At 33.5% G+C, this 20,894-nt stretch overlaps 1 protein-coding gene and 1 long non-coding RNA gene across 2 annotated transcripts; both read left to right on the top strand.

The window, feature by feature from the left end:
- The first annotated feature begins 7,321 nt into the window (after positions 1-7,321).
- LOC146919588 (uncharacterized) lies at positions 7,322-9,854 on the top strand. The gene is made up of 3 exons (XR_015010677.1): positions 7,322-7,445; positions 7,597-7,734; positions 9,453-9,854. It is a non-coding gene; the product is annotated as an uncharacterized LOC146919588 (long non-coding RNA).
- A 4,867-nt stretch (positions 9,855-14,721) lies between these two features.
- Positions 14,722-20,051, top strand: LOC146919589 (Peptidase M20/M25/M40 family protein). Its single transcript, XM_085713019.1, has 10 exons — positions 14,722-15,171; positions 15,370-15,614; positions 16,964-17,072; positions 18,522-18,660; positions 18,761-18,818; positions 18,908-18,925; positions 19,102-19,224; positions 19,394-19,547; positions 19,624-19,657; positions 19,743-20,051. The coding sequence occupies exons 1-10, from the start codon at positions 14,836-14,838 to the stop codon at positions 19,844-19,846; spliced, it is 1,320 nt and encodes a 439-aa protein (XP_085569145.1). The 5' UTR covers positions 14,722-14,835; the 3' UTR covers positions 19,847-20,051.
- Positions 20,052-20,894: the final 843 nt, after the last annotated feature.

Genomic DNA, 20,894 nt, shown 5'->3' on the forward strand with positions numbered 1-20,894 from the left:
CACGGAAAACTGAGAATAAACATAATTAAAAGACCATATATGGACGACACTCAAAGCGCAAAGTCACGGGTAATAAAAAGACGGCATGGTGACTCTAGGAGAGGTCATGCAACACACGGTTTGAACGATCTACATCCAGAATAACGTAACAACAAAATCTTTACCGAGTAGAGATCTTATCTAAAAGAAATTGTAGAGAATGCAATTACCTTTGAAGGCGTCCAACTCTTTCAAACTTGCAACATGATTCGTAGGTTAGTTTTAGATAAGGACTCCATGGGAGGCAATCTAACTGCAATAAATTCCTATGCTTAACAAACTTAAAACTTTCAACATGATTCGTAGGTTAGTTTTGAAATCGGATTTCACTCAGGTGTCATTGGTTTTTACTGCCACTTGTGCCTTTAGCGTATTTTAAATGAGAAAAAAATGATTAAAACAAATTATTTAAAAAAGAGAGAGAATGATTGATTAAGAGAGCACCAAATACTCCAAAGATCGATGACTCTCCCTCTATTTGACAAAATTATATGAACACATTAATTTTGTTGAAACCTAGTGTCCTAGATGTGTGCTAGCTAGCTAATTAAGGAAAGAAAAGGGAAACTGGGAGTAGGGGTTGTCTGTGCCTTTGCTAAGCTAACTTTTCTAGCACTATTAATTAAAAAAAATGGTGTATTTGGGTTACATATTTGGTACTGTCATCACTGTAAAATGTGGGCTTAATGAAGCAGCACAGCCGCAAGATTAGTAGAATGCGTAAACAACAAGTAAACATGTTTCTTTTTCTGTAGCTAGCTTACAACAACAAAACTGTATTTCCTAAAAAAAAAAAAAACAACAACAAAACTGTAGTCATGGATTGCTGAATTATAGTGACTGACCCTTTACTTCAACAAACTAGGGTAGGCTTGGCCTTCTTTATTAATCAACGTCTCTACTTTCTTTTTGTATCAATTACTCCCTCTGTCCCATATTACTTGACCTATTTAGAATATTTGCACTATTCATGTACCATGCTTTGACTCTATTTTTCTACTAATATATAAAAACAAAATATAGCATATAAGATGTTGTTAGATTCGTCTCGATTAATATTTTCAAAATATCAAATTTTCGTAATTTTTTCTACTAGATTATTAAAGAAATTTAAGTTTAAAATTGTGCATTGGCATACGTGACAGAGTCAACTAGGTCAAGTAATATGGGACGGAGGGAGTATTATTATAGTATTATATTACCCAAATAGCCTAGACACTAGACAGTATACCCTATATAGTAGTATGAAAATACTATGGTGTCTTATTAACGAGTGTTTTCGGGACATTTTTTAAACATTTTAAAATAAGTAATTATTTTTCAAAAAAGTCAAATATTTCGATTTACAATGCATTAATTACATGTATTTTCATAAATAATTATAATTACTACTTATGTTCGTTAAAAAGTATCACAAAGACACTGGTTAACATTTATCAATATATTAGTATACCCTAGCCACAGCCTTTCCTGAAAAGTAGATAAACACACATGAATGTCCCTGAAACATGCTAGCTAACACAGTTATTGTTCAATCTTTCAATTTATTTCTTCCTGCACCTTTTCATTTACCATCCTTACTGTCTTGTGGTACTTTTGCGTTCTCTTAATTTCAGTCATCATAATATGTCGTGATTAATTAGTTTGTTCAATATAACAGGACTATAGGAAATAATAATAATAGTATATGTGACCTATAAAAAAAATAGTACTATATGTGACATTAATTAAAATGGTGTGACTATGAAGGGGCTAAAAGGAAACAGGGAACATGTGGATGTGTTTTTGCTAGCTATTACTACTTAGCAGCAACACTAGTACTATTGTCATGCAATGCAATCTTTGTTCTTTTTTTATAAGCTAAAATTTATTAGAAATGTTGTGAAAGTGACTCAAAATTGGAGTTTGGAGGCCAAAATTGATGTTTGCTGAAAGTACAAATCGGTGGCCGATTTGGAAAATCGGTGGCCGATTTTGGCTGCCTTTTGGGAGGCTTTCTGTTCGGGAAAAATCGGTGGCCGATTTGGAAAATCGGTGGCCGATTTCGCGTGCTGTTATTTTTCAGAAACGTATTTTTGGGCCAGATTTGTTACAATTTTATGGGAGTTTCTTTTACTATAAATATAGGCCTTGTATCAGACTATTTTGAGAGATAGAGGGGGCTGAAACAAGGGTTTAGAAATCAAACTAGGGTTTGTATAGAGTTTGTCTCTTGGCAACAAACTAGGGTTTGAAGGTTGATTCACCTTGGGAAACACTATTAGGATTGAGTCTCTTGGTTACGGGAAGAGGCTGGGATTTGGGTAGAATTAGGCGGGAGACTTATTCTTGTAACCCATTGAAATCTCTTTTGTAACGTTACTCATCATATAGTGGAACGGAGGGCTGCTCTCTCCCCCAGACTAGGTCAATTTGGACCGAACTGGGTAAACAGATTCTTTTGTGTTCTCTCTGCTTTTCTCTCGCTGTTTTTCTACTTTTGCTTGTTTAATTGCAATTCACTTTGATATTGGTTGCTTAATTATCCCTTGCTCCACACATCAAGTTTGTTATTGGTGTGTTTTCTCATCGAATCCGCAACAATTGGCGCCCACCGTGGGGCAAAGGTGAAAGGATAATCAAGTACCATGGGTTCGAAGTGGGATATTGAGAAGTTTACCGGAGATAACGATTTTGGGTTATGGAAGGTAAAGATGGAAGCGGTGTTGATACAGCAAAAGTGTGAGAAAGCTTTGAAGGGTGAAGGTTCGTTACCGGTCACCATGACACGAGCGGAGAAGACCGAGATGGTGGACAAGGCCAGGAGTGCCATTGTCTTGTGCCTCGGAGATAAAGTTTTGAGAGAAGTAGCAAAGGAACCAACCGCGGCATCGATGTGGGCAAAGTTGGAATCTTTGTATATGACAAAGTCTTTGGCTCATCGGCAATTCCTAAAGCAACAACTCTACTCATTCAAGATGGTGGAGTCAAAGGCCATCATGGAGCAACTTACGGAGTTCAACAAAATCCTTGATGACTTGGAGAATATTGAGGTGAATCTTGAGGATGAAGATAAAGCTATACTCTTGTTGTGTGCTCTACCTAGATCTTTTGAATCGTTTAAAGATACCATGCTCTATGGAAAAGAAGGCACTGTTACCTTGGAAGAAGTTCAAGCAGCTTTGAGAACCAAGGAGTTGACTAAGTCGAAGGACTTGAGAGTTGATGAAAACGGGGAAGGCCTAAGTGTTTCAAGAGGGAATGGTGGAGGTAGAGGTAACCGGGGAAAGAGTAGTAACAAGACAAAGTTTAAATGCTTTAAGTGTAACAAGATGGGTCACTTCAAGAAGGATTGTCCGGAGATTGGTAATTCCGTACAAATTGTCTCTGAGGGTTATGAGGATGCATGTGCTTTGATGGTGTGCTGTTTAGAGGATGAAGGTGATGTTTCTCACCTTGGGGGTGATGCCTGGTAGAGCGGTGATCGTCTGGAGAGACGTTAAACACTCAACATCAGCCTGGAGAGGCGGTGGTAAGAATACTCATGATCTACCGGTTGAGGTGGAGGTTCAAGGAAGACATAGTGGGATGTACTCATTTGCTAGTTGAGAGGTTGGAAGCTCAGCTTTAGGTGGAGTTGAACACACCGGGAGTGGTACGACTATGGAGGACCTTGGGTGCTATGCTCTAGTGGTGAGCAAGGGTTTTCTTCATGAAGACGGAAGGCATTCCGGAGGTTGAAGAATGTATAGCACGGCTTGTGGAATTACCCTAAAAGTCCAAGGGTGATTGGATGCAAGGTGATCTTCAAGGAAGCGGGAGATGTCTCGTATTGAAGAGGTATGGTGTAGTCTTGTAGAACTACCTGAAATTCCTAGTGTAGTTTGGATACAAGGATCTTCGAGAAGGCGGAAGACATTCCGATGGCTGAAGAGGTTAAGGTGTGTACTTGTGGAACTACCTAAAATTCCTTGAGTAGTTTGGACACAAGGATCTTCAAAGGGGCGGAAGGCATTCCGATGATTGAAGAGATTAGGGTGCAAACTTGTGGAGCTACTCGGCGTAGTGGGAAGCAAGGGAAAGAGCAGCAAGGTGTTGATGTTAAATGGGCATCATCACTAATTTGGAGTCAAGGTGGAGATTGTTGTGAAAGTGACTCAAAATTGGAGTTTGGAGGCCAAAATTGATGTTTGCTGAAAGTACAAATCGGTGGCCGATTTGGAAAATCGGTGGCCGATTTTGGCTGCCTTTTGGGAGGCTTTCTGTTCGGGAAAAATCGGTGGCCGATTTCGCGTGCTGTTATTTTTCAGAAACGTATTTTTGGGCCAGATTTGTTACAATTTTATGGGAGTTTCTTTTACTATAAATATAGGCCTTGTATCAGACTATTTTGAGAGATAGAGGGGGCTGAAACAAGGGTTTAGAAATCAAACTAGGGTTTGTATAGAGTTTGTCTCTTGGCAACAAACTAGGGTTTGAAGGTTGATTCACCTTGGGAAACACTATTAGGATTGAGTCTCTTGGTTACGGGAAGAGGCTGGGATTTGGGTAGAATTAGGCGGGAGACTTATTCTTGTAACCCATTGAAATCTCTTTTGTAACGTTACTCATCATATAGTGGAACGGAGGGCTGCTCTCTCCCCCAGACTAGGTCAATTTGGACCGAACTGGGTAAACAGATTCTTTTGTGTTCTCTCTGCTTTTCTCTCGCTGTTTTTCTACTTTTGCTTGTTTAATTGCAATTCACTTTGATATTGGTTGCTTAATTATCCCTTGCTCCACACATCAAGTTTGTTATTGGTGTGTTTTCTCATCGAATCCGCAACAAGAAAAATAAAGAAAGAAAAAAAGATTGAGTGATAGGGCAAAAATGCAATGAAACAAAACAATTAATTATAAAAAGTAAAATTTAGAAACACCCTTGAAATAGATTTTTTTTTTGTTTTGAGAGAATTTTTTTTAATTAGCAAATTTTATTGATATCAAACTCTAACAAGATATTTAGAGGTGGTAATAAGAGAATAAAGATGCCGCATATAGACGTAACATCCGCAAAATCTACCAAAAACTAACCGTAAATAAAATACGGTGTAACCCCATCCAACACAAAAACACAACTAACCAAAATACCTCGAAACTGTGGTCTGTTGAATCTTCAATTTTTTCTTTGATGCTTAAAAATGTACTTAGTAAATCTTTCAAAAAAAAAAATGTATTTAGTAAAGTTGAGAACCCTTGAAATAGATGATTTTAGTTTATGTGGTCCGTTGAATCTTCAATTTTTTTCTTTGACGCTTAAAAAAGTATTTAGTAAAGTTTGTTTTTCAGTCTTTCTGCAATGCTAAAACAACCTCCATTGAGTCTTTATCCTTGGCATCACCTTATAGTCGTTGAAGTACACAAACATTTTCCTAGACTACAAGGTTAAACTTGTTTAGATCACTTGAATTGTGACCGGAAGTGGCCATTTCAGAGTCTGTTTTATGTTTGAAGTTGAGGATTAATTTGAGTCAACAAACTGTTGATCTTCTCCGTCATGAAAATTGTTCATAACTTGCTACTTTAATTTATTTATTTTGTTGATAAAACTTGCTGCTACTATTCATAGCATACATAGCTTTCTCGTTTTATTGCAAAATATTTCTCCGTACACGTGGTCCAAACTCCTAACCAAAACTTTCCCTATTTTAATGCGCATTCATGTGACTAGTCCTTTAACTATCAATTAATGTCGTTTTGGTCCTCATATAGTAACAACTCATGTTCATATCCCCATATTCTAAACAAAATTAAAAAATCATGTTCATATCCTTAACAAGTTATGGGAATTTTATTCTATGCAGGCACCTCTCTCTATCTCCTCTTCAACTTGCATTTTTCTTAAATTTTTTATTCAAAATAAATCAAGGGCCATAAAATAAAGAAAAAGACATACAATGGCTCATGGTTAGTTTGACTGCGGTCAATCATGGTCCCAAATTATGCCAATTTCGGTAACTAGTTCTTTAGTAATCAGCACTAAATTGTCATTATAACACCCATCAAAACAAATAAATGAAGAATCTCTCTTTAATTATAAACATTTTTCAGACTATATTGTTAATTATAGTCCCACATTCAATGTTGCCCAATATAAATTTATAAATGGGGGACAATTTGAATTTATAAGATTGAGTTAGACCCAACTTAAATCTTAAGATAATATCAGATCAATCCAAGATTTATTAGCCTATCCCCTATGAGATCTAAGGTTTTTTTTTGTAGGTTGGATACGGTCGAATTTGACCAAACGTACGCACTTGTTGTGTACAACTCTTTCTTTTACTAAACACCAAATTTTTACTTTTTTCTTTTCTTTTTCTTAATAAATTTATTTGGAAAAAAATGAACTTTAAAAAAACATAAAATTCTAGTACTTAGATTGAATAAAACATACTATTCAATACTAAAAATTCATCCACAGTTTGAATCAAGTTCAACAACAAATACATATAACATATTATCTAAAAGAAATGCAAATGGGACAAGATGTCTCTAAATTTGAATAAAGAAAGAAAGGATGCCTCTCAATTGAGATATAGACTTCATTTTTTTAATTAATAAAAAACTATAATTGTAATAAGAAAAATTATATTTATGGTATACATGTTGTGCTAGACTTAAAATAATAAAAAAATTATATGCCACATAAGTGGGTTGGATTCACTGTTTCAAAATGACAAACTCACCACCCGAAACAAACACTGTTGGGTTTGAATGAGTTGGTTCGGGTTGGATCCAAACTTGATTGAGTTGGACCAAAATGCAAGTTGGGTTAGTTTGTGTGATCGGGTTCGCAAATTGAACATTTTAATCAGATCAATGTTGGTTGGACCATATTTTAGACGCCCAATCTTAAACATCGTGGGGGCAGTTGTTAAATTACAAATTGTCCAACCCTAAATTCTAAGAAATATCACATTCAATATAGATTATGACCTTATGGAATGTACTCAAATGATATTCATTCAACATGATGAAATGTGAGTGATTGAACTCTCTAGAGTCTTGCATTTGATATGTGATATAATGTGCAAAAGTGTTTATATATGATATATTTTTTTTTTTTTGGCATTAGACATTGTGATGTTCTATCAGGGGCGACAGCACCCCCCAACTAGCCTGGGCTAGTGCCCGGGCTCTGCCTCTACATTGCTTCCTAAAAGCCCAATCCAATAGCCCAATTCCTATTTATTTTTTTAAAAAAAAGGGCAACGTTGTGTTATTTTGAAGGAAAATGCTAGATGTTTCAGCTGAAGTACATGTTTGGTTCACGTTGTTTGGCTCTCCTTCACCCTTCCGCCGTCGCCGCAAGTTTGCATCATCAGAATTGATTTTCAATGAAGCTGCTATTCCTAGCTTCTACAAATCAATTTTCACAACCGTAGGTTTGTTTTCCCCCAATTTCTCCTTTTTACCCTTGATTCTTGCTTATCTGAATCCTAATCTCCTATAAAAAATTAAAGACAAAGCTGTTTATTTCACCCATATCATAACTTCATTAAACTCTAATTCCTTTCATCATATTTAATTTTACAGATCAAAATCAATCGGTTCACCTACCTCAAAACTTCTTTATATATGTTGCCTCATCTCTCACCCTTTTCATTCTCTCAAGCACGCAAGAAAAGGAAATTAAGCAAAGTTCCAAATAGCAGCAGTGTTGGATAGCTCAAGGTAAGCTCAAATTCTCCTCTTTTATCCATTAATTCAGTTATGATAACAATGCATTTGATGTGTTTGATAAAATGAATGAATGATTAAATATTGTTTTTCTTTGTTTTCCTTTGTTTTCCTTAAACTTAATTATGATTGCTTCTTTGTTTTGATTTTAAAATGATAATGATATTGATAATGATAATGATAATGATAATGATATTACTTTTAAAATGCATTTATAATTGTTCCGATTATTGTTATGTTTCTTATGATTTCATATGTTTCAAAGCATGTTTTAGATTGTGTGACATTCAAGATAGCTCCTGGTATAGTAAATTAGCGTATATTCCCTACATGTATTTTTATTTGGATACTGTGTGATTAACAAGTTATGTTAATCTTTCCCTAAAAAAAAAAGTTATGTTAATCTTATAATTTTATTTTCAATTAATAAAAAAAAGGATGAAAAAACTAAATAAAAGTAGCATAAGGTAGTTAGTCCATGTATAGAAGTAGCATAAGGTGGTTAGACCGAATGGAAGATAGTCCAATAATCCGAGGTAAAATTTGCGATAAAATTTTCGCCCAAGCTCTATATAAATCCTGGCTTCGCCAGTGTGTTCTATGATCATGTTCGTCTCCTTAAGTACACAAATCAGCTTAGCTATTTGCAAATAAAACAAAAAATGTTTCTGCACTATAAAGGAAGGTCACTCTTCAGAAATCAGTGTAAAGTAAATCTTTTATCATTGGTACTTTTTTAAGACGCTGATACTCTATCTCTGTTAAAAACAATTGTTCATGATCGGTTTTCAGTGCTACTAGCTTCTTTACATTGGGGACCAGCACTGCTGCTTTATTACTCCATTCTCATTTAGTTATAGACTTTATAGTATAATATAAAAGTTAAACAAATGGTCACATTAAATATTTTTACTTTTATTTTCTCAATTTCTTTTGAAAAGATTTTAGTTCTTATTATTAGTAACATATTGATTTGTGGAATAATTATTAACATGTTTAACTTTTCATTTTAAGGAAAAAGATGTCATTTAACGCAACGAGTATACTATATAATAAGACTATATGGCAATGCTAACCGATGCCTCTGAGCACCGATTAAGAAAGCAAATATAATACTCCCTCCGTCCCATATTACTTGACCTAGTTGACTCTGTCACGTATGTCAATGCACAATTTTAAACTTAAATTTCTTTAATAATCTAGTAGAAAAAATTACGAAAATTTGATATTTTGAAAATATTAATCGAGACGAATCTAACAACATCTTATATGTTATATTTTGTTTTTATATATTAGTAGAAAAATAGAGTCAAAGCATGTTACATGAATAGTGCAAATATTCTAAATAGGTCAAGTAATATGGGACGGATCCGTCCCATATTACTTGACCTAGTTGACTCCGTCACGTATGCCAATGCACAATTTTAAACTTAAATTTCTTTAATAATCTAGTAGAAAAAATTACGAAAATTTGATATTTTGAAAATATTAATCGAGACGAATCTAACAACATCTTATATGCTATATTTTGTTTTTATATATTAGTAGAAAAATAGAGTCAAAGCATGTTACATGAATAGTGCAAATATTCTAAATAGGTCAAGTAATATGGGACGGAGGGAGTAGTATTGTATTGAAATTTGTATAATCAATTCCTCAAAAGTGTTATTTTCAACTAAAACTTTTGATTTTTTTTTTACTTTTTTAACCAGGACAGTAATATAGCAACTGTAGTTAGTTGTTACCACGTCGAGGAGCACATGAAAACCATAGACAGGAGAGACAGCTAAGAAGAGCTCTGCACTGCACATATATTTATGGGCTCTGCATTACTGCTTTTCAACTCTCATTTTCGACCACATCACTGTTCATCTTCCTCCTCTAGGCTCTATGTTCTCTGTCCTTCATTCGCTGGCCTGGTCCCCACTTCAAATTGTTCTAAGTTGGAGAAATTTGATCCAGAAAAATTCTAAATTGGAAAAAAGAAATTCAGATTCTTAAATTATCAAGTGTAGTTATGTTTTTTTTAAACACTACGTTTGTTGAGAGAATAAGACAATGGTTCCATACTTACAGACACGTTATTAAAAAGGTGAGAAAAGCTTTAAACTTTCAAACTATATATGATACAATTTACACCATACAATCGGTGTCTTAAGTATGTTTTGTTAATTTTATTATATCAGCAACGAGTTTTGAAAGAGAAAAAAACAGTGGACAAACTAAGCAAGGAATTTTATCTAGAATTTACGTGTATGGAAGTGTATATTCAATATGAGAAATGATACTTTGACGTTAAAATTTGTGTGTAAAATGCACCTCCTTTAGTTTTTATGTGTATTTTTAAAAGACATGTAAGTTTTAGAAGATAAAAAGTGAGAAAAAGATTGAGGTAAATGTGTAGAATACCACATGCTTAATTGAAAAATGTTTTGCGTACATCCCTCTAGGATGCATATATACATATAGAGGGAAAAAAAGAGGAAAAAAAACGAGTGATACTATAAATGTTATAGTTTGATGATGTGATAAAAGAAAAGATGGAGAGAAAATAAGGTGTTTAGCGTATATATTTTTAGGGTGTACATATACACACAAAGGAAAAAAAAAGAAGAGAAACAGTGAGTGATACGATAAATATTATAGTTTGATGATGCGATAAAAGGAGAGGTATAGAGAGAAAATGAGGTGTTGAATGAGTGTAGAAAAATAAATGATATCTATTATCACGAGAGTTTTTACGCTACACCAGAAAATTGAAGTGTACCGATACATTTGCATTTTAAATTAATAAATTTATGATCATTTTTATAAATTAAAGAGTTATTTGTCGATTTTATATTTTTAGAAAATATCACTTCATAAGAATTATTTATAGTAATAGTAAATGTCTCATAAGAAAAATAATCAATATTCACTATTATGAGTGGTAAAAATTCATTAAAATAAAATTTTTATTTCGCCGACACTTTGGTAAATAAGATTTATTTATAGTAATAGTAAATGATAGAAAATAATTTTTTTAAAACTCATTTAACTATTGATATTTAAACCGGATGTATCGGTACATATACATTTTTTGAGTGTACCGTAGAAATTATTGTGTTCAAATACTACAACTCATTTGATATCAACCTTTTAATAATTTCAATGGTCATTATAAAAATGTCTCAAGAAAATTTGTTAAGGAATAAAAACAATAGAAGTTTTAAATTAAAAAAACAATTTCAAACTTTTAAAAGTTCATTACTCCACTTTCAAATGTTACCATTTGTTGGAGAAATAATATTTGTACAACCATTTTGTAATAACTTTCTTTCTTAGACTCACATTGCGCTCTTACTCCCTCTCTTTCATTTTCTCTCTATTGTTTTTCATCAATAAGAAAAAAGAAAAAGAAGGTTGTTCCAAAATAGTTGTAGATATATCATTACTCATTTGATTAACAAATGTTAATATGTTAATTGTTTTGTGAGTACTTTTCTTCTAATTTTTTTTTTAGTATTTTCTCCTTTATGAGGATTTAAATTCTAAATTTTTAACTTCTTTTAACTCTACTCACGAGTTAATGCCAATATTATCATATTTGTCTTCTTGGCAAATGACTCATTAGCATTTTTCTAATTTTAGATAGAGTTGTAAAAATAAACGTGTGACGGTGTGAGACCTAAAAAAAAGTAAAAATAGACAAGAAAACTAAAAGGATAATAAGTGTAATAGAATTAAGTAAAAAAATATAAAGTGATCATGAGAATATGGTGAATAGTAGATTTGTTCCCCTAAGATATGTCATACCATCTTCATAATCATACATACCCCGTCTGTTGTTGTATTTATGTAGGCAGGTAGTGGACACGGCCCTTTCTTTCTCTCTCTTTCTGTAACTGATATGGATGTTCAGAAATCTCACAACCATGAATTCAGTGTCCAATAGTAATACTTCTACTAAAGGAATAATAAACCTGCATAATATAAACCTACATATAGTGTAGTGTAGTAGGTACAACATAAATGCTACTCCCTCTGGTCACATTTATAAGCAAAAATCAACTTTTTAGGTTCATTGAATAATTATTACATCTAGTCACATTTATAGACCATATACATTAGTCATTCAATGAATCTAAAAAGTTATTTTTTGCTTATATATGTGACCGGAGGGAGTACAAGATACTTCCTCCGTCCTTCAATAGATGACCTAATTGACAATTGACTTGACATACTTTGACCATATTTTTCTACTCCATCCGTTTCAAAATGAGTGTCGCTTTAGCCAAAAAAATTTGTTTCAAGATGAATGTCGCTTTCAGTTTCAAATGCAATAATAACTTTTTCTTTTCAATTGTACCATCCAATTAATATTCTGCACACTACTTCCAAATTATTACTTTTAAAATTAACCAATAGTTAATAAGGATAATTTGGTAAAATAATCATTCTCTTTCTTTTAATCACTGCATTTCTTAATATGTGTGTAAACACCTAAAACGACACTCATTTTGAAACGGAGGGAGTACTAATTCACGAAGATAAATAATATCATGTAAGATGTTGTTGGATTCGTCTCGATGAATATTTTTAAAATATTAAATTTTCATAATTTTTTTAGTAGAGAATTGAAGATATCAAAGATAAAACATATGCATTAGTACGCGTGTCGGAGTCAACTAGGTCATCTATTGAGGGACGAAGAGAGTAAATAGTTAAGGGAAATGTTAACTTGTGCCCTAAGTTAGGGCACAAGTTAAGGATCTAAAAAAAGAAATAAAACATAAGTTTTGTATTGAAAAAAATAAGTTTTTACACTTTCAAAGCATTGAATGCACAATTTCTAGCCATAATTCCCAATTTTAATTAACTTCATGGAAATAACAAAGTCTCAATAATGTACACAATTTTCTCATTAGTAGAAATTGAACTCGATATTAAAAAATGTAGAACACTCACATATCAGCACATCTACCACTTGTGCTTGAGTCAGGAGTAGAAGGTAGGGAAATAAATTCTTTTTTATAGAATATTTATATTTAGATGTTCCATACATTAATTACATGATTAATCTATCAAAAACAAGGATATTTCTCCACAAACTCATACCCACCTTAAGGAGGAGTACACTGGTCTCAAGTTAATACCACTAGACTAATCTAAGTGGGTTCGAAAATGACACCCTGACCTCCTTCCTCTCTAATATATAGGTAGGTGGAGTGGATCTTCGCCAGCGTTTTCTAAGTTGTTTTGATTTTGAATCAACGTATTTTGAATGTTGCTTATCTAAGTCATTGGATCGATGGCACGTGCACTCACTTGGAGGAGGGATTTTTTATTTAAGAGAAGTTGTTGGTGGATGACCTTGTGATCTTAATTGGAGGGGTAGAGATGCTCCTAGAAAAGAAATATAATTTTGGCAGTATGATTCAACATGCTAATTCACTGTTAGCTCTACGTAAGAATTTAATTTTAATTACTTTTTTTTATAGATTATTTATGTTAACTCTGGTAAAGAGACCTAACAAAATTATATATATATACACACATGAACGTTTCTAAAGGGCACAAATAGTTTTATAGAGCCGGGCCTCCAAAATTTGGAATCCAAATCCCAATATATAAGATTCGACAGTTAAAAAAAAATCAACGATCCCTAAAAAAAAAAAATCAACGTTTACAAACAATCAGTAAAAGTTAATTTTTCAGTTTGTTGAGAAGGTAGTGATCTTGACTATGAAAGAAAGAAAATGCCAATTTAAATTTAATGTATACCATACTTATTTTTCGTTGACAAGGTTAATTTACACCATACTACTTATTAATTAATATTGAAGAATAGTAACTTCCATTAGAGTAATGATATTTTGACATCCATTTGATGACAACTTTGTTGACAACCTTGTTTTTCTCACTTCTTATTGGTCAAAAACAATGGAGAGAGAAAAAGGAAGAGAGAGAATAACAACATCATGTGAGTATGAGAGAGAAAGTTGTCCAAAAGTTGTTAAAAAGTGGTTGTCAAAATATCATTTCTCCTTCCATTAACATACCTAAGTATATATTGGGAGTAAAATAAGTTGAGGTGCTTGTTTTAAAGTGTTGTGAAAAATGAGAGAGTTGTTGTTTGTGTGGGGTTTGAGGTGTAGTCGTGGTCAGTGTGTGGGCTCGAATTAGTAATCAGTAATCATTGCCTTTCTCTTATCTTTATCTGCATGGAACCAAACCAACCCTGTCTGATCTCATCTGATCTGGTATGTCTCTTTTTTTCTTTTCCCTCCCTTCTAAACAATTGACTGTTATTAACAATGACACTTCCCTCGCACAAATTGACACACATATACTACATACTTAGCTCCCCCAGATTCCGATTATGACATTTCCCACTTGCTAGTATTTTTCTATTTTCATAATAATCACGTAAATATTTTTTTTTTTTTATTTTATTTTTAATTGATGTTTGTTTTATCAAATTCAAAATTTTCTCTCTTTCAATTTGGTAGTGTACACTTGAGCCAAAGGGTTCATTGGACTCACGTTTTGGAGACACCAGTACCATTCCCACCCTTCTTCGTTGGGGGAAGCAATGGAAATAACGTAGAAAGACGCTAGAAAAAGTGTTGGACAACAAATCAAACACCAATATTTCTTTTTGGATAGCTAATTAAACACCAATTTATTAATCATATGATACATATGTTTCATCGAATCATTTTATTCATACATATTTTTTATACGTAGTACATTCTTTAGCACACATTTTTCAATACATTTTTTGTTTCAATCAATTCTCCATATGAAAAAGTAAACAAAATAAATATATGATGTAGTTGGCTGTTTAAGCAAATCTTTTAGTATTAACAGCAATCTTCAAAATACATGGGCCTTAATGGACTATCATCAAATGACCCAACGATAAAGCCCAAGAAAGTGAACCGAAATTCAACCTGGAACAGTACCATAAGACCCAAAAACACCTGTAACAGTAGCATCGAGAAGGGAAAAAAAAAAAAAATCTGAAACTCTGAAGTGACAGTTACAAATCAAAAAAACGAAAGAGAAACAGAGGAGGAAGAAGAAGAAGAAGAAGAATAATTTCGAAATCCAATGACTACATCAACGAAGAACTTGTTAGAAACACTAGGAAACTTAGAGAAGGATTCATTCATACCCCTTCTCACGAACCTAATCGGTGAATCCAGACACGTGCAGAACAACCCACCGGAACTGATTCCTGAAGAAGACAGAGTAGTCAAGCACGTGTTAAAATCGCTTTTACCGCTCAGCACCACCACCGGCGGTGGTCCGTTAATCATCAACCATGTCACCTATTTCCCCGGCAGAGGTAACCTCATCGTCGAATATCCTGGTACCGTTCCCGGCAAGATCCTCTCTTTTGTTGGATGTCACATGGACGTCGTCACCGCCAATCCCAACGATTGGGTATTTATCCATCCATGCATTATCCTTTTAACACTAAATTATAAGAGACAATTGAGTCAACAAAAGTTGATGTATCTGACTTATTGATCAACCAGATACATCAAATTTTGTAAGTTGATGTATCTAGATCACATATATAATATATTTATTTTATTATTTATAGTAAGTGTGTTGAAATTGGTGTTAATGTATGTTAAGGATTTTGATCCGTTTACTTTGAGCATTGATGGAGATAAATTGAGGGGACGTGGAACTACGGATTGTTTGGGACATGTGGCACTTGTTACTGAACTGATGAAGAAGCTTGGTGAAACTAAGCCGAATGTCAAATCAACTGTTGTTGCTGTTTTTATAGCGAATGAAGAAAATTCTGCTATAACTGGTGTTGGTGTTGATGCACTTGTTCAAGATGGGTTGCTCAATAAGCTAAAGGAAGGTCCTTTGTAAGTTATTATTTGCTTGAAAATCTCTTTGATGCATGCAAAACTTATGTAGCATTGGTACTTCAATTGTAGGCGTATTTAGTGTATGCTCGGTTCTGTCTTGACAAAAATTGATTTTGAGTGAATTTATGTTGTAAGATTGATTCTAGCTAAAAGTAATGTAAAATGATTTATGTTTGAATACATTTATGTAAAATGTAAAAGTGAGTTGAATAATAAATTTGAGTTTTAAATCAATTCAAAAATTAAAAGCTCCAATTTCTAGCTTAAGCAGAATCAATTCTACTCGAGAGCCGTCAAACATGTCAGAATCAATTTTACACCTCCAGAATCAATTTTGACCCCACTAAAAGTGAAACCAAACATACACTTAGTGTCTGAAATGACACTCAATGATATATGTGGTTACATTCAATCACTTGTTGTGTCTGGTGACTGTGTTTGTCTCTGACTCAATGCTTTATAATGCAATTTTTCTTTGTTCAATAATGGTAGCTATTTAAATTCCAATTATATATATATATATATATATATATATATATATATATATATGAGTCAGGATCCGTTGACACCAGGTGTTAACGAATTCGTTGACACCAAATCTCAACCGTCTAATTTATTTGATCAAAGGCTCCTAATAATTTCTAAACTAGCTCATTCTTCCTCTTGTGCATACGATTATCGCACCTCTTGATTTTTTCCTGTACGTATAGAATTTGCAGCAATCCACATATGTGATTATTACTTTATCATGCGTATGCTTCCAATTATTTGTCTCTGCGGTTGAATGAAAATATCATAAGCTTCCAATTATATGCCAAAGGCTGGTTCCTGGATTCATGATAGCGATTCTAATACCAAAGTTCATATACAAATTGAAAATTAAACCAAAAAGCCCCAAATTAAAATTAGGGTTTATAATCCATATATGTTGAGATTTATATTTTATGAAGATTCGCAATTTGCAATTTCTTGAGGCTGACTCCCTTCTCTAATTGCAATCGTTTTCATTACCTTTCTCTCCGGTTGCAATCCATACGTTGAATTAACTAAGTAGGAATAGAGACGCAGACAAGAAATCATACAAATTGGTGTGGTACATGGTTACAACTTGTCTAAAGAGAAGAGTATTACCAGTGTTTTCAAGTACAGTTTTCAAGGATTTAATAAAATAATTGTATGTAATTGGGGAAAGGATACACACCATATAGAAACATGTGAGCCTTTGATTAAATAAAATAGACGGTTGAGATTTGGTGTCAACGAATCCGCTGACACCTGGTGTCAACGGATCCTGACTCTATATATATATATTGGTAGGTTTTAATTTGTGTGGTGTCTTTGTTCAGGTTTTGGATCGACACTGCTGATAAACAACCTTGTGTTGGAACTGGTGGTATGATACCTTGGAAACTTCATGTCACTGGGAAAATGTTTCATAGTGGATTAGCTCACAAGGTATGCGTTACATTATTGTCTGGGTTTGGAATCTTATTATGATTTTTCATATAATGCTGTATTCACTATGATGTAATTGTAGATTGTGGTAGTGTTCGACAGATATGGATTTTTAATATGCTCTTTGTGGTTCCACCTTTTCCATTTGATTCTCTTTCTTTACCTAATGTAATGTTCTGATCTACTTTTAACACGTATCAAATTGAATATGAATATAGCTCAGAGGAGGATCATATGATATGTTCTGTCCCGTTTTGATCCCTCTACCAAATGTTACCTTAATAGTAATCACATAGTTGTCCCTGAGTTTTAGCAAAAAAACAAAGCTATCTCTGAAATAGTAGTCCAGTGGTTTGGGACACTGAATGAGTTATATATTCAGGAGGTCCAAAGTTCAATCTCCGGAATATTCTCAATCCGGATCCTCTGAGAGCCTATAGCATGCATATTAAAAAACATAATGGATTCTACTGAGATCTTCTGAGTGGAATTATGATTGTATCCATGACTTATCGGTTATTAAATTATGAAAAAATGTATGTCGAATAAGAAATTGTTTTAGGACGAAATATCAGTAAACATTTAAAATAATTTTTTCTTCTCATAAAGGATGCCCACATGAATGTAGCCATTGTAAGAGAGTTGCGTTGCTATACGCAACCTATTATAACATCAGTATATGTGAATGTGAGAAGAATGCAGTGCATTAGTTCAGAAGGGAACTAAACATCAAATATAATAACTATTGCCCTCTGTAGAGGTAACTAGAATGTGAAACTTGGAGCTCGTAAATTATATGAGATACGTCAATACCGCTTAATTCATTTGATAACAGTTCAGTCATGCAAATGTTAGCATTTAGCTTTACATTATGCTTATTTGATGAATTTCAGTTTCACTTAATTAACTTGAAGGACCTGTCTATGACATGTCTTGTGGAAGCTGGGATCTATAGTAGTTAATTGTTCTTTCATATCGCGTCAAATTCAGTCTGTCATGAAGAACCAAGCAAATAGAATTCAGTCTGTTAATAGTAGTTAATTGTTCTTTCATATTGCGTCAAATTCAGTCTGCGCTTGGGAAGTATCATCTATTTAGGGGAGTGTTTTGCTTTAGATGTTCAGTTTCCTATCTTACAATTCCTCTTTAACCAAACTTCCTAGATTAATATTTAAGCTTGTGTGTGTGTATGGATGTTTATGTTTGCAATTTCCCATCTTACAACAATTTCCTCTTTTACAAAATTTCCTAGATTAATATGTAAATCTTGTGTATGTATATGGGTGTTTATTTTCCTTAAGCAATAAGTAAATAATTTTCCCATCTTAAGAGTATGCATGAGTTTTGTCGAGTTAAGGAAGAATAATTTGATCCCAATCTGCAATTATAGCGTTGTTTTGATTGATAGGTATTGTTGTAAAATTATCTTATATATTTGGTTATTTGTAGGCTATAAATCCCCTGGAGCTAGCCATGGATGCGATAAAGGAAATCCAACTGAAATTTTACAATGACTTCCCACCTCATCCTCAAGAACAGGTTTATGGGTTTGCAACCCCTTCCACCATGAAACCAACCCAATGGAGCTGTAAGTTTTGGGGCCTAATTGTCTAAGTAACTATTTTCGTACTTTATTATTTTAATGGAGAAAAACACTTCAATTGTCATAATTGTATTCCCTACCGCAGATCCTGGAGGTGGAATCAACCAAATTCCAGGGGAATGTACCATTTCAGGAGACGTCAGGTTTATTCTCCTTCTTTGAATTACTCAGGGCAATTTTCTATCTATGGTGTGGCTTTACAGATATCTTTTTTCATGTTTGTTTGTTGCAGGTTAACTCCATTCTACAAGTAAGTTACATCTTATACAGTGTGGCCATATATCAGTCTTTTGCAAGCCCTGGGGTTCACTCTTTGCTCTTTTATTTTACTAATTTGTTTCAATTGCAAATGTACAAATAAAAGTAAACGTGAGAGTTTGATTTTTATATGAATTTCCGTATCCAATATTCTAACAATTTGTTCAGTGTGAAGGATGTAATGAAGAAGCTGCAAGAATATGTTGACGAAATTAATGAAAATATACATAAGCTAGAAGCTCGAGGTCCAATTTCAAAATATGCCCTATCTGATGAAAACTTAAGGGGGAGGTGGGGCTTTTTGCTCAATCAAGAGTTTCTCTAAATTCAGTATTATAAAGTCCTATTTTACCTTCAGATATTTAATAACTCGATAATTTACTTTACATCTCTTGATTGGTTTCCTTTTTCTTTATCGATTTTCTGTAAATAATTATGGTTCCCTTGCTCCTCTTTGCAGCCTAACTCTAACTTTTGATGAGGCTAATTCTGGAGTTGCTTGTAATCTCGATTCTAGAGGTTTCCATGTTTTATGCAAAGCAACTGAGGAAATTGTTGGCCATGTAAAGCCTTTCTCAATTACTGGGAGTTTGCCTCTCATTCGGGAACTTAAGGTGAAGATATATTCTCATTGTCAATGTAAACTTTTGTATTACTCATTTCTAACTTAACCTATTTTCTCTGTCACAGGATGAAGGTTTTGATGTTCAGTGTTGTGGCTATGGTATGATCCCCCTAAGAACAAATTTATGTATATATTAAATTTGGAAGGTTATTTAAGTACTTATTGCATTTCACGTTATGTCCAGGTCTGATGGCAACTTACCATGCCCAGAATGAGTACTGTCTTTTTACAGATATGTCGCAAGGATACCGGGTGTTTGCGAGCATCATCGCGCAATTGGAAGATTGAGAATAGCAGAGGAACTAATAATACAAGTGTCTAGTGGCCTATGAAGATGTCTTGTTGAGATTAAATTGAATAATGGTTAGATTGTGCAAATGAATAGTTCTTCGTTGCTGACTTTTCTTGAACATTTACAAGATGGACAAACTAATTTGTTAGCTATAATTTCTGTTAAAAAGTAGGGAAAGTTACTTCCATTCCCTTGTTTTGACATCTCCACCCTTTCTCCTTTAATATATTTTTCAAACACAATACACAGACATCATGCAAAGATACGGTTCCCTTTTTAAATAGTTTTTCTCTCTTCCGGCTGCATCAACACTTGTAGCCGCTGTATTTTAATATGGTGTCGGTTCGTGTGTTTAAATTAACACACACACACACACCACAAGCGAGACAGATAAACACAAGCAATAAATTAGTTGGATCCATTTGATCATCTCATAATTAGCTTGAATTATTGGTCTGAATACCTCGAACGCGTCTCACTGAATTCCAATCTTGTAGCAAAGCTTTCCCTCTCTCAACAACAAAATTATGGGCATCCACAATATTAATCCATATCTTGTTATTCCTTTGTTTCCAAATACTCCATAACAGACATGCAAAAAGTGCTGCTTCATCTGCTGTAGTATTTTGCAGAATCTGGAGTATGCTACATCATGAACACTGCTTGCAGCATCTATTACTACACGACATAGAGCAGCAATTCACCAAACATTTTTGCTGCTGTGACTACGAAAAAACTAAGAGCATAGTTTTTAAAACTCATAGCTCCTCATTCTTATGCATTGACAATTTGATCCATAAAAGCAACTCAATACCTTTGTTTTTAACACCAGAATGACCCTGCCAAAAGTGTTAATAAACTTTAAACTAAAAATAATTTTTTTAATATAGTTTAAATTTAATATCCGAAAACTAAAATTTATTCTAAAGATTCCCATATTCCACCATTGTTGTGAGATTCCCATATCAAAGAAGAAAAACGTTTATATAAGAATTTTGAATTCAAACTTATTCTAAAGATAAATAAATAGTGGCTGTCCTGGAC

Source organism: Medicago sativa, chromosome 5 (assembly GCF_051527215.1).
Source record: "Medicago sativa cultivar Bolivia chromosome 5, Bolivia_mono, whole genome shotgun sequence".
Classification (NCBI taxonomy): Eukaryota; Viridiplantae; Streptophyta; class Magnoliopsida; order Fabales; family Fabaceae; genus Medicago; species Medicago sativa.